Here is a 12,585-nt window from a genome sequence, read left to right as displayed (position 1 = left end):
AATGCATTAAAAACGTTAAAATACATTACAATACATATTTCTCTATGTTTTCATAAATTTATTAACTCTTTAACTACATTTGATGCTGTAAATGTCAACAATTACGTAACTGGTATACATTTTAACTACAAATATGTGTTCCTAATGTTCCTGCCAAATGGCATTACCAACTCCAATGTGCTTTAAAGAAATTACGAAATATAGATATCAAACATATAATTTAACTCCAATTCTTGATTGAATCTATTTTCGTAGCAATTGGCATTGAATCTATACTACTATACCAACTGTAGATATTATCGATAGAAGCCATAGAACGGGGCGTTAGTAGCTTCCGATGCGTGGAGCGACCCTGACAATGAAGCACTTTGTAGCTACTGGGAATTATGAGTTGATCGACTTGAGTCATATGAGGATATATTTTCTTTCCTTGCAAAAGTGACCAAATATTTGAGAAATTAAGAAATCCATCATATGTGGCAATGAATGAACAGTTTTATCAATATTTTCTGTTAATAACGTTGTATCGCCGATAAAGACTTCGTCTGTATAGTTGTATAATAATTTTCAATCTCACTGATTTATTTAGAGTGTACAGGCATATAAAAATGAAATTTTATGTAGTTAGTGTCTTGAGCAATAGAAAACGCCAAACGTCACATTTATTTTTATATAATGCAGCTGTTCAACGATAGCAAGGGCGAAAATGTGTAATTTTCCGTTTACATATATTTGTGGTTTCCGTAAGATGAGTACAATGAATGACAAGAATTACTGTAAATGGATTTTTAATTAATTTACTATATGTCTTGCCTTTCTGAACTATCAAATGCATATATTTTGTGAATCTGTATCAGCTATGAAACTGCTTCGAACTGCATTCAGGTGCATTGACCACCATTATGATCCCAGTTGCTGCCTAGCACAGACAACCTCCTACGTCACCAAGGTCGTTATTTAATCCAATCCATACAGTTAAGTCCCACGTTGCAAGTCCGATATAATACATTCGATTTAATCATGCGTGGTGGTATGCTAATGCTACTCGCGACGACGTAAACATGTAACACTAATGGTTTTTCCGTTGTAATGAGAAAATTTACGAATTCTGTCGATTTGTTTCCTTCATTTAATTTTAATAGATGTCGCAGTTCTCGCCCGAACTTCCTAATTGGTATTATAGATCATAGCGTAGCGGGCGTTACGTAATGCCGGTTGAAAGCCAGGAAATGAGTTATAATTTCTTAGATATTGTACGTTGCAGAAAAAAGACATACTTAATTTTATGTTACAAATAATTACATTGTTCAGAGTGCTAGAACTAATGCTAAGAACAGGCAACTTTATATTTGCTGACCATTATATTCGCGTAAGCATTATCAGAAGACAGATAATGAATTCTTTCAGATAGCCATGGAATTTCCTGGTGCAATCTAGAAGCTGAGGTGCTTATTAACGAGAGCAAAATAGAATTATAATGACAAAATAAGGTCAATGAAATTTGAAAAATTTTATAACATGGAAAGCAGATAAGGATATCTATCGAGAACGTCTAGAACATGTATTATGGTATATTACAGAGTCCACTACTCGAGTAACTGACACCATATAGTGATATGAATCATTGTCACTAGCAGCGATCGTGTTCGGTGCTTTTTAGTACACTTTCTTATTAACCTCTACTTACACATCCAATCGAAAACAGGATGTATAATCACAGTGCATAAAAGAACCGTCTTGTTCAAACATATACGTATAAAGAGAAAATGGTTTTACAATTTTCATTTCAATTTTGTGGTAATTATAATGCGATAATAGGAGTAGAAGGAATGAAGTAAGAAGGATGATCGGTAACGATAAAAGTATTTCAATTGTAATAAACATTTGCTTAGTGTGCACAGAGCCTGGTCCATTTTACATTTCATTGATTCTCGTAACAAATGGTTGCACGCGCCACGAGAGAAATACTCGATGCAGACAGGGGACACATTTAGAGTTAGTCTATTCTTTACAAGGTCCGCTACGAATGTACGTATCTTCAAGATGTATAAATACACCTTACTTGAAGTTACTCCATTGAACTCTGGCGTTGTGCTCCCTAACATACTGGCCGTACGCCAGGGTTACGCAAGTCGCGCCCCGTTGACCTCCTTCTTCACGAGAGATTGACCTTGTATCTCGTACTTGTATCTTCAACGGCGCAAACTCGAAACCACCCCAAAGGCGATCGCTTCGTGAGACGTGTGTAATATACACGATTCTGCGTGCCTGAAGCGACTGTTCGAACTGATGATTAAATACAATGCGGAAAATGTTAGCTATATGGGTAAATGAATATGCAAGTTTAACGCACGCATCGTACGTGACCATGGATTATGGTCAATGCTGTCTATGTATAGGTGCAGGAATACTCATGTCGATACGATCGATACGAAGGGTGGCATATTCTATGTATAGTACTGTTCACCTCAAATCGGATACAATTATATTAAGTTGTATGAATCTCGGCTACGTCACTCATCCTTGACATAATGCTTCTCTCCCTTTGTTTGCAAAAAGAGATCTTGACTTCAAATATTATACAAAAATGATTCTTACCTTATGCTTTGTTTGAAATATATTACATATATGTATACTACCTTGATGTATAAATAATTTTCATTGAAACAGTATGATTTCGCTCTTAATCATGCGATTAGAGAATATTTACAATGAATCAAGGAAACAACCAATTTGGAAATAGTTACTTTGCATAAAATCACATGGTAACTATGAATGGTACTTCGATGGTAAATTTAAACGAACAAAGATGGATGAATGACGCGGGTATTTCAAATACCCACACGATTTTTCTAAGGCATTGTTTCTTGGAATTCATAAAATCAATGGAATATAAAACATTTTTTACGAAATGGGACTATTACTGTCCGTTCTTAGAGCGAAGGATATGTTTTAGTCCATTATTCATTAAATAATCTGTTACATATATCAGGAGAAACCTGATAGAAATAAAATCTACCAGACCGTTAAAGCAGTTGGTTATATAAATTATACAGTAAAAAGAATCTAAAATAATAAAAAACAGGTGTCCCCATGGTTTGGGTGGCACATTAAAGCGAATAGTGTCCAAAACAAATAAAATGTTTCTATTTTTGGTAAAATAAATAATATTTTTATTCGAACTCACTCAATCACTATAGCAAAGTACGAGACTAATTGGCAGGTAACAAATTTAAAAAAAAATAAAAGACGTCTGTTCGTCTGGTTGGTACGAATTCCCGCCAATTCGCTTCATATTTCGAATACCTTGACGCTAGCGACAATTCAGCGCGCTTGTACCGGAAGTACGTCGACGCGCGGGTAAACGTCTAATTTTGAACAGCTTGACCGTGAACGCATTTTCTTAAGCCAATACACGCGTGGCGACCGTGAAAAGAGGCAGGAAGGCTTAGTGTCGCAAGACACGTGAAGAAAGGTCACGAATTCGGGAACAGAGTACGCGTTGGAAGTGCACGAAGTGTCAGGGTCCCGAGGTGCGGTCGTGCCAGAAGATTGAACCTGCGCAGAAGTTTGCACGTGACCTGCGCAGCTATTCTTAGCGGAGGTCCGTTCAACGAGAGGAACTCTGCCTCGCTCACTCGTCGTCCGGCGCGCGTCCGAAAAGTAGGAGTTGCTCTCCTCTTCCTTTTGTTAACCCGTTTCTCTCACACACCAAACCACCCGACACAAAATGTCTGGTCTTGCGGATCCAGTTGCCTTCGCCAAGGATTTCGTGGCTGGCGGTGTGGCCGCCGCTATCTCGAAAACGGCGGTCGCCCCGATCGAGCGTGTAAAGCTGTTGCTGCAGGTACAGCACATCTCCAAGCAAATCCCTGAGGACCAGCGTTACAAGGGTGAGTTTCCCATGACAGAATTACGGGTAATTCGGTGAAAGTACAACGAAGTAGTTGAAATTGTTCGAGTCACAAGTCATGAGAGACGTTCGAAGAACGTGGCTCATGAGGCACTATGCGTAACGGTAGAAGAACGGGGAACATTCGGAACATGTGACAGTTTGATCCATTTCACTCGTGTCCACATTTTGAAACTACCAACCGATTTTGTTAAAATTCAAACACGATGATTAGAGCGAGATTCCCGTTATGTAATGCCATTTAGTACTATATATCGTTAACGATCCGCCGGGTACATCGCGAGCGCTCTAATTTTCTACTTTATGTAACGAAGAGGAACTTTTGGGTCTTACATAACTTTTGCAATATCGATTGAATGGGAAGTCGTGGTTTTCTGACAAACGCGGAGTGGGTCGATATTCGATAAGACGACTCGTCTACCAGATGGCAGCGCGTGGCTTTGCTCTTTGAACAGGATTCCGTTTGCTCCGATCGATGACTGTGCGGCTCAACATGGCCGTCCACTTCTACTGCAAAGTGGAATTATTGAGCTTGCAATTTTTCATAATGGAAAATTTAATAAATGCCTATGAAACTATTCAATCAGCTGCAAATTAGAAATATCTATGAAAAATAATTACTGTTTCTTTCAAAAAGAGACAGAAAGTTCGGGATTAAGATGTTAAGACTTATGCATGGAATTGTATTACCGAACATCCAATATCGCAATTATTTCGATAAAAATTTTGTGATAGGTTTCTCTGAAACGAATCATACATTGCGATCAATCTGTTAATAATGTAGCATTGATTCATGCAACCTACATATAAGTTTTAAAGCATGCCTAAATAACTTTACCTTTTGACCTTGGAGATGTTAAGTGATAGTGTAGGTAAACAAATTAAATCATGTATTTCTCTTCCGTATTAAAGCATTTACTGTAAGATAAGTGAACTTTTTAATTAGAAATATCGATAGTTTTATACAAAATGTATATTCATTATTGATTTATTACATAATATTTTGCTATTAAGTAATGCAATGCTATGAAACATTGGAATGAAACTTTCCGGTATTTTGATTTTTTTTCATTTTGGCAGTATAATGGTAGTATATTTAATTTGTCAATTAAATTAAATTTATTTTAACAAATGCATGAACTTAGCTAAATAAACTTTTATATTTCAGGTATGGTAGATTGCTTTGTGCGCATTCCAAAAGAACAGGGATTCCTCAGCTACTGGCGTGGTAACTTCGCCAATGTCATCAGATACTTCCCAACTCAGGCTTTGAACTTTGCCTTCAAAGACAAGTACAAACAGATTTTCCTTGGTGGTGTGGACAAGAACACCCAGTTTATGCGCTACTTTGTTGGTAACCTTGCCTCTGGTGGTGCTGCTGGTGCCACTTCTCTCTGCTTTGTCTACCCGCTTGACTTTGCCAGAACTAGGTACTCATGAACATTTCAATGGAAGAAAATTTTAATTTTCACTTAATTCATGTTCAATTGCTCGGAGAGTTAATACATACAATTATTGCTTACAGGTTGGCTGCTGATGTAGGCAAAGCTGGAGGTGAACGTGAATTCTCAGGTCTTGGTAACTGCTTGTCGAAAATCTTCAAGGCTGACGGTATTGGTGGACTCTACCGTGGATTCGGTGTATCCGTCCAGGGTATCATTATCTACCGTGCTGCCTACTTTGGTTTCTATGACACTGCCCGCGGTATGCTGCCGGATCCTAAGAAGACACCATTCCTTGTCTCATGGGGTATTGCTCAGGTAAATAATTTTTTCGATCTTTAATTTCGTTTTATAATTATAGTTTCCCTATTAATGATTATCATTCTCTGTACAGGCTGTAACCACCGTTGCCGGTATTGTATCCTATCCATTCGACACAGTACGTAGGCGTATGATGATGCAGTCTGGCCGCGCCAAATCCGAAATTTTGTACAAGAGCACCATTCACTGCTGGGGAACTATTTACAGACAGGAAGGTGGTAATGCCTTCTTCAAGGGAGCATTCTCCAACGTCCTCCGTGGTACCGGTGGTGCGCTCGTGTTGGTACTTTATGACGAAATTAAGAATCTCCTTTAAAACCTCAAAATTGAACATCACCTCATTACCTTCACAATCACAATTGCAAAAGTACCATCGTTATTACCCTCACCATCCGATTTGAAAGCAGTTATCAGACCGAGTGAATCCCAGACTGGAAAACAGTATACATGCTGTCGAGAAATTCAGAAACGATTCAGACTGAGGTGTTTCGCTAACAACCTGTGAAATGCATGAAACTCGGCAGACTACGTATCTCAATTGTAGAAGAGAATTCGCTTAATTTATTGCCGGATTCAGTATTTTCTTGCAGCGGTTCACATGTGCTATTTTCATATTCCATTCTCATAAAAAGCGAAGGGTACAAGATATATTTACAATATATCTGTGGAACTAAGGATACAGAATTAACAGCATGATGGGTATATGAAATGTTTAATACATGTGGTTAAGTAGACGATGGTTGGGACACTAAGTAGTGAAAAGAATTATCTCAAAAAAAAAATGAGCGTATAAATACAATTGTACGAGAGAAGGACGCGCGACGAAATATCATTACGGCGATGGCGGGGCGCGTAGACATGGGCCGCCCCCCGCCCTTATTCTCGGCCCGTTGTAGATAATTAATAAAGTATCATGATGTCAGTGAAGTTCATCGAGGTTCAGTGAACAGTAATTTAATTTCGCACTACAGACAACAATGTGTAAGATAATGAGAAGCGTTACTCTGTGCGTGTGCATCTAATCTGTTCATTTTAAGATGCATCCAGAGAAAACAGCAGAATCAATAAAAGTAATCTAAAATTTCGTATATGCATTATTCTTTTCTACCCTATACCACCGTAGCATGAACTTATTTCATATTTATTATAATTTATGACTAGTTAGATAATTACACGAGTAGGTGTATGAATTGGATGATTCATTCAATGAGTCAGTAAAGGTTACAAATGTATTTTACATAATTCTCGTGTAGTAAAATGGTATATTTTTTAAAAGGAATAATTACATTTAATACGCATTACATCACTTACATTTCATTCATTGCTTTCTTGGTACAAACGCTCCAAATGAAAAGCACAAAACTTCCAGTATCATTAACCTACTGATACAGCAAATTAATGACAAATATTTTTCATACTTAAATTTTAATTCCTGTCCCATCTAAATGTGAAGTTTTTGGAATGCTTTTACACACATACAACCATTATAATATGCCTTATATGAAAATGAAAAATCTATATATTATGTCTACATAAGATTAACGTTACATTGAATGACTGACACACATGTAAGTGAATTCTGTTGCCCATGTTCAATATTTACATAATACAAAAGAGATCCACGAAACACTGAAAAGGAATGACAGGGGATCGTGTGACACAATATACAATAGTCAATCTTATATACATTCTTTGAGCGGTAATGTTAAGAACCACATCATACAGTTGTTCTGTTAGAATCTCCTGCAATCATATCTAGAATTCGACTTAGACCAGGCATATTTAAAATAGTACCTAAAATAGGTACTCTCCGCAAGAAATTTATTGCTACTGGTAAGAAACCACTGTAACATGAATTTGAGAATACAAGATTAAACATATTACAAAAATAAATGACTGTACGTTTAAAGAATTTAATAATTGATAAATACATACCTGAATAATAATATAAAACCATATGTTTCTATAATCATTCCTATAACAGGATAACCCATAAGTACCACAATAACACCTCCCAAAAACGAAATGCTGGCTTTTATTTTATGTCTTTGGAAAAAGAAGTTCAGGGTTCTCTTCGGGCCAATAACACATGCTAATCCCGATATAAATAGAATCTGTATAGAAACAATTTATTAGTTAAGAGTAGTACAACAATGCAAATCATTGAAGTTTACACAGATGCGTGAGAACAATTCTTACGTTTCCGATAGCAAGCAAACCCTTATCAAAGAGGAGTAAGACTCCAAGAAAGAGGAAAGATATTCCAAACCCTGCAAGTCCCACTCCAATTTCTAAAATCAATATTATATTGTTACAATGTTTAATGTTGACTTTCGTTTGCGATCATCGTACTGTACCAAAGTTTTCGGATTGCTACTTGTTTTTATAAGTTAGAAACTGTGAATTACTTACTTTGTGTATCTGTGATCTCAAACATTGTATTTAATTTATTTTCAATGACGAATTCTTAAACTACTTGATTGACACTTGAAAATATTTCGGTTAGATTCAGGTAAACGTTACAACGATATGCATAACCTAACCTATATCCACGTCATTAGGTATGATGTGACACAATCTAACTAAGCACTGTTTTTCATGACCTTCTGAAAATCGTGGATTGAATAGTTTGTGCGTGTTTAGTAACCATATTAGCGATTTTTTTAAAATATTTAAATATATCGGTTGTTCATTGATGAAACGAACGTCATCACACACACACACATACACCACACACATGCGCACGAGATTTTACGTGAAATCTATTCTGGTGCGTCATTGTCGCGTACACGTGCTTCTTTGGACTGATTTATCGTTAGTTTTAATTTCTTTATTAATTTTGATAAAACATGTGATTTAACAAGAAATAATAGTATTCACAGTTTACATTATTTAGAGACTAATTTTATTTTTTATTTTCAAGCATAACACTTCAGTTGCATGTTTCATGTATATCTTATTGCATATTCAAGAAGTAGACAGATTTTATGAATTTATAAAATACCCCATTTTGTAAAACTCTGTATAGTTAATAAAGTTTTATTAGATTTTTATTTGATCTAAAATCTGGTAAACAGAAAAACAAAATTTTTATGTATTTGCATAAATATGCAGTCTATTAATAAGTTATGCTTTAAAATATATTTCTGTATTAAACATAATTAGATAATTATTTATGCTCATTTCGGGTAAAGAGACTGTACAAAATAATGGTAATTTTATTATCCAGTACGAATTTCTTATACAAACAACATATTGTACATAGTTATTCTATAATGTTTAATCTGATGAAGGAATGATGATCGCTAATGCATGTAATAATGACATTATTTTACAAACAGTAATAAAATGACGAGCTCGATCGTTAACCGTTAATATGGCTAAAACTTAGGTCTACATACGACATACAAAACATTATTTACAGATATTTCTTTCAAGGTACAGAGAGATTACGTCGTGTAATTGATTTAACACATCAAGGATGATCTCAGCCACTGTAACAAAAACAAATCGATGCAATATAGAAATGGAAAATATCTCATTTAATTTATCAAAAATGAGACAAACCTCTGCTAGGCTTAATTTTATGGTTCCATTTTGCAAGGGATCTTTACTCTCGAATATACCTAAAATATAATTGAAAAACAATAGTAGTTACGTAAATTTTAAATTACAGAAATTTGTTACATACCGAATGCATCGCTCAGATGTAATATCGCGGAGACGAAATCGCCGAATCTGAGCGTTCCGTCCTTCCTCATGTATCGTAAAATTAAAATCGAGAGCACATCGGTGTTCAATTGGAATCCTAGTGGAAAAAATCTGTCTTAAACTCAAGTTTTTTTTTTTCAAGACATTTCAACACTAATCAGTGTATATCGATTATGAACCCACCAACTTCCAGCAAAGCGTCACGTAATCGTTCAGCTTTGAGGATACCAGTCTTTTCCTTCGTGTGATTCTTAAACGCAGCCTGCCAGTATTTTAAACTGCACATGAGATCCTTGAAATCGTTGAACTTCAATCGGCCGCTTCCTGTACTCTATTTAATATCGATTTAAGGAAAACACAAGAGATACAAGGAGCAACGATGCAGAGCTAAAAAAAAATCGAAAGGTTGAAATTAATGTTAAGGATACATCCATTGTGAGGACCACTTGTCGACAGACTTCCATACAGGCGCAACTTTTAATGTAGTCTACAACAAAAGTATAAGACTGCTTTATAAAATTGATTACAATTATGCAATTCATTTATTCATTTATTATCTTCAGTGTTTTACCATTCGGTAAACAAGCCTCGAGAAGTTCCTGCAGTTCGAAGGCGTTCACCGTTCTGTGTTCGTCAGCAAGTTGCAAGAAAACGGCTTCGTATTGTGAGAACCCTTTGCCCTCAAGAGGTGGCGCCTTCACGATGGCAGATTTCATCAGGGACGGGGGTGTGTCCAGAAGCCTGATAGCAATTTCATTATTATAATTTCAATAGAATTATGAAAATTGAGTGAGAGAGAATAATCTCGAAAAATGGAATTTATCCTTCTCTTTGTGTTACTAGGGTGATTCATAATTATTGATAAACTGGGCAGTGTCGGTGACATGATATTTATGAATAACCCTAATACATCGATCTACTTTATATTAAGTAAAATTCACAATAGTTCCAATATGGTGACAATATATCTTAGATTCAGAATATCTTTTCAATCTTCTGTTTACCCAAAATGACTAGGGAGGGTAAAGTAGGGTGGGTATTTGAATTATTTCGAAACGAATATTATTTCACAAAAAACAGTCGACTATTAATACACTTAATAATAACGTGGAGTCATTTTTTTTAAATACATAGTTGAAAATTGAATCGTCTGATGGTGTCGGTAAGCAGAATTCTGTTCACTTTTAAAACGTGTTTCACATTACACGTTCAAATATTGTAATTTGGTGGCAGACACATATTTTAATGTAAAGCTTAACTATCAGTACTTGGACTAAGATTTATTAATACACTAATTAATTTCCCCTGATAACCAGTTGTGTAAAAGTTGTCTAAAAAACCATAGCCATTTGTTTCCGCATTTGATTTGGGTTTTGCAGGCAACGCCGGCCGACGAAATGGTAAAGCAAATTGGCAGAAAGTCTTGCAACATGACCTATGTCAAATTGAGGACAAAATCGGAACAAGGTTTGCAAGTTGTTTATAGCAAATCTTGCATCAAACTGGTAGCCATAACTTTATAACAGACATTGGATAAAATTTGGCTTTGCATGTTTGGCTGACTGGGTCTATACTTACTTAAGTTTCAAAGGTTTGCTACTGTAGACTCGCAACGTGAAACTGGTTTCGTGTGTCGGCTCGAAGGTGGTCGGTACTAATAAATAACCACCTTGTTCTAGTTGACATCTGTGGCTTACTTGTCGACTGTTCGTGTACTGCGAATTTACCAGTGACTTGTTTTTCTTGAAAAACTGTTTGTTTATCGACTCCGTGCTGTTCTTGGGCAACGTGTACGCCGTAAAGCCTATCACCTTAAAAATATTATACTCGTTTATACATTTTCGATAATAATTATATGATATGTATATTACTAAGTCGTCTTATTTGTTAGTCCATGGTTACTCATGCTTTGAAATTAAGTCTAGTAATCTGTCTAATTCCATCGCCTTCTAACCCTCAGACACCACACTAGGGCGAATTTGAAGCATCGAAATATTGTTTCGTCTATTCGTTTTGAAATTTACCATTTCTTTATAATAAATTTTCACAGTTAAAAAATTGTATCTCGCTTGTAAAATTATTCCCGTTGAATTTCTGAGGAAATTTTGTCCTAAGAAATATGGTTTGAATTCAGTTTGCTTTTCTCTTCAAGTTCTTCATCATGAAAAATTTAAAATCCCAATTCACGCTAACGTGGTATTTACGTATGCTATGGCGGGGTGTAGTTTCTGAAGGGTTAATCTACTTCCATCAATCTCATTTTGTTAGATCATTTTTCACAATAGTTTTAAATTTCAAGGTAGAATTTCTTACTTTTGGCTCCATTATGGAGTGTTGGTTCAACGAAACGATCACTTCCTCCATTTCGCTAAGAATCAGGTGCAACTGCGGATTGATGTGGAAAGTCTCTGCAATTTAAACGCATAGAATTAGAATGGATCGTAATTTTGGCAAATGCCTGTTACTACGTATTATCGAACTTCCTGCGTGGTATTTCCGTTATTCGAATAAATGGCAAAACGAACCTTGATTGTTTCGACATCCTCCCGCTGTAACGCCTCTCCTCCAACTGCCTTGGTAGAGTTTCATCTGCCAAGTGTGTTTGCTATGCAACGATGGTTCATCCCTCGACGTTTCGGCATCAAGATGTACGACTTCTAAGTGAGTGAACGTTTTCACGAAGTCCGAGTAGGATATCCTGATGTCAATCGGAAATGTTTTTGTTAGTTAATACATACAGTAGAATAATACATTCAATGTCCACACCATAATACTAAATTTTTAAAATACACAGCTGTTTTTTCTACATTTAATACAGATGGATTCTTGACAGAGAAAACAAATTTTCATCCAATTCGCCTCTTAGCAAATGATTCTTAAAAAATTATTTAATCCGTTTGTAAATAAATTTTTGTAGGAGTATGGTATTTTACAATGCGATGATTTAGTGGAGATTAACCCCTTTAGTACTCAAAAGCCGAAATATCGGTTTTACGGTCTTTGCCAAAAATACCTTGATTCGATTTTTGGCTTTTTATATGTAATATAAATTATAAATTCTGATACATAAGGTGACGAAATGTATAATACTTCCCACGTTTTTTTATGTAAAACAAAACACGTTACACAGTAGAATACAAAGAAAAAGCGTAAATTTATCTTTATTTTTAGAAAATATGTGTTAATTTCAATAAATAT

General features: G+C 35.7%; 3 protein-coding genes across 3 annotated transcripts in view; 1 reads left to right on the top strand and 2 right to left on the bottom strand.

Moving 5' to 3' along the window:
* The first annotated feature begins 3,621 nt into the window (after window positions 1-3,621).
* LOC107186498 (ADP,ATP carrier protein 2) lies at window positions 3,622-6,762 on the top strand. Its single transcript, XM_015574366.1, has 4 exons — window positions 3,622-3,893; window positions 5,082-5,343; window positions 5,439-5,673; window positions 5,750-6,762. Exons 1-4 carry the CDS (start codon window positions 3,731-3,733, stop codon window positions 5,990-5,992), a joined length of 903 nt encoding a protein of 300 aa, XP_015429852.1. The 5' UTR covers window positions 3,622-3,730; the 3' UTR covers window positions 5,993-6,762.
* A 164-nt stretch (window positions 6,763-6,926) lies between these two features.
* Window positions 6,927-8,155, bottom strand: LOC107186580 (vesicle transport protein GOT1B). The gene is made up of 4 exons (XM_015574478.1): window positions 8,089-8,155; window positions 7,876-7,967; window positions 7,612-7,790; window positions 6,927-7,520 (listed from the first exon to the last, which is right to left on the bottom strand). The coding sequence occupies exons 1-4, from the start codon at window positions 8,111-8,113 to the stop codon at window positions 7,394-7,396; spliced, it is 423 nt and encodes a 140-aa protein (XP_015429964.1). The 5' UTR covers window positions 8,114-8,155; the 3' UTR covers window positions 6,927-7,393.
* A 979-nt stretch (window positions 8,156-9,134) lies between these two features.
* The window catches only part of LOC107186554 (calpain-C), a 79,479-nt gene continuing 76,028 nt past the window's right edge, over window positions 9,135-12,585 (bottom strand). Inside the window, exons 8-16 of the mRNA XM_015574448.1 lie at window positions 11,913-12,085; window positions 11,701-11,795; window positions 10,966-11,198; window positions 9,959-10,128; window positions 9,816-9,874; window positions 9,571-9,718; window positions 9,368-9,484; window positions 9,244-9,302; window positions 9,135-9,170 (exon numbers count right to left, since the gene is read on the bottom strand). Of these exons, the coding sequence (XP_015429934.1) occupies window positions 9,144-9,170; window positions 9,244-9,302; window positions 9,368-9,484; window positions 9,571-9,718; window positions 9,816-9,874; window positions 9,959-10,128; window positions 10,966-11,198; window positions 11,701-11,795; window positions 11,913-12,085 (1,081 nt within the window). The 3' untranslated portion in view covers window positions 9,135-9,143. The remainder of the gene's footprint in view (window positions 9,171-9,243; window positions 9,303-9,367; window positions 9,485-9,570; window positions 9,719-9,815; window positions 9,875-9,958; window positions 10,129-10,965; window positions 11,199-11,700; window positions 11,796-11,912; window positions 12,086-12,585) is intronic.

The sequence above is a fragment of the Dufourea novaeangliae genome, unplaced genomic scaffold (assembly GCF_001272555.1).
Source record: "Dufourea novaeangliae isolate 0120121106 unplaced genomic scaffold, ASM127255v1 scaffold65, whole genome shotgun sequence".
Classification (NCBI taxonomy): Eukaryota; Metazoa; Arthropoda; class Insecta; order Hymenoptera; family Halictidae; genus Dufourea; species Dufourea novaeangliae.
The sequence above is the reverse complement of the archived record's forward strand: the minus strand, read 5'-3'. Positions and strand labels throughout refer to the sequence as shown.

Excerpts from the sequence above, each read along its gene's own strand:
- LOC107186498 (XM_015574366.1), top strand. The coding sequence starts at position 3,731 with ATGTCTGGTCTTGCGGATCCAGTTGCCTTCGCCAAGGATTTCGTGGCT. Across the intron at positions 3,894-5,081 it reads TGAGGACCAGCGTTACAAGG|GTATGGTAGATTGCTTTGTG; the intron begins GTGAGTTTCCCA and ends TTTATATTTCAG. Across the intron at positions 5,674-5,749 it reads TCTCATGGGGTATTGCTCAG|GCTGTAACCACCGTTGCCGG; the intron begins GTAAATAATTTT and ends TTCTCTGTACAG.
- LOC107186580 (XM_015574478.1), bottom strand. The coding sequence starts at position 8,113 with ATGTTTGAGATCACAGATACACAAA. Across the intron at positions 7,968-8,088 it reads TGAGATCACAGATACACAAA|AAATTGGAGTGGGACTTGCA; the intron begins GTAAGTAATTCA and ends TATTGATTTTAG. Across the intron at positions 7,791-7,875 it reads GTTTGCTTGCTATCGGAAAC|ATTCTATTTATATCGGGATT; the intron begins GTAAGAATTGTT and ends GTTTCTATACAG.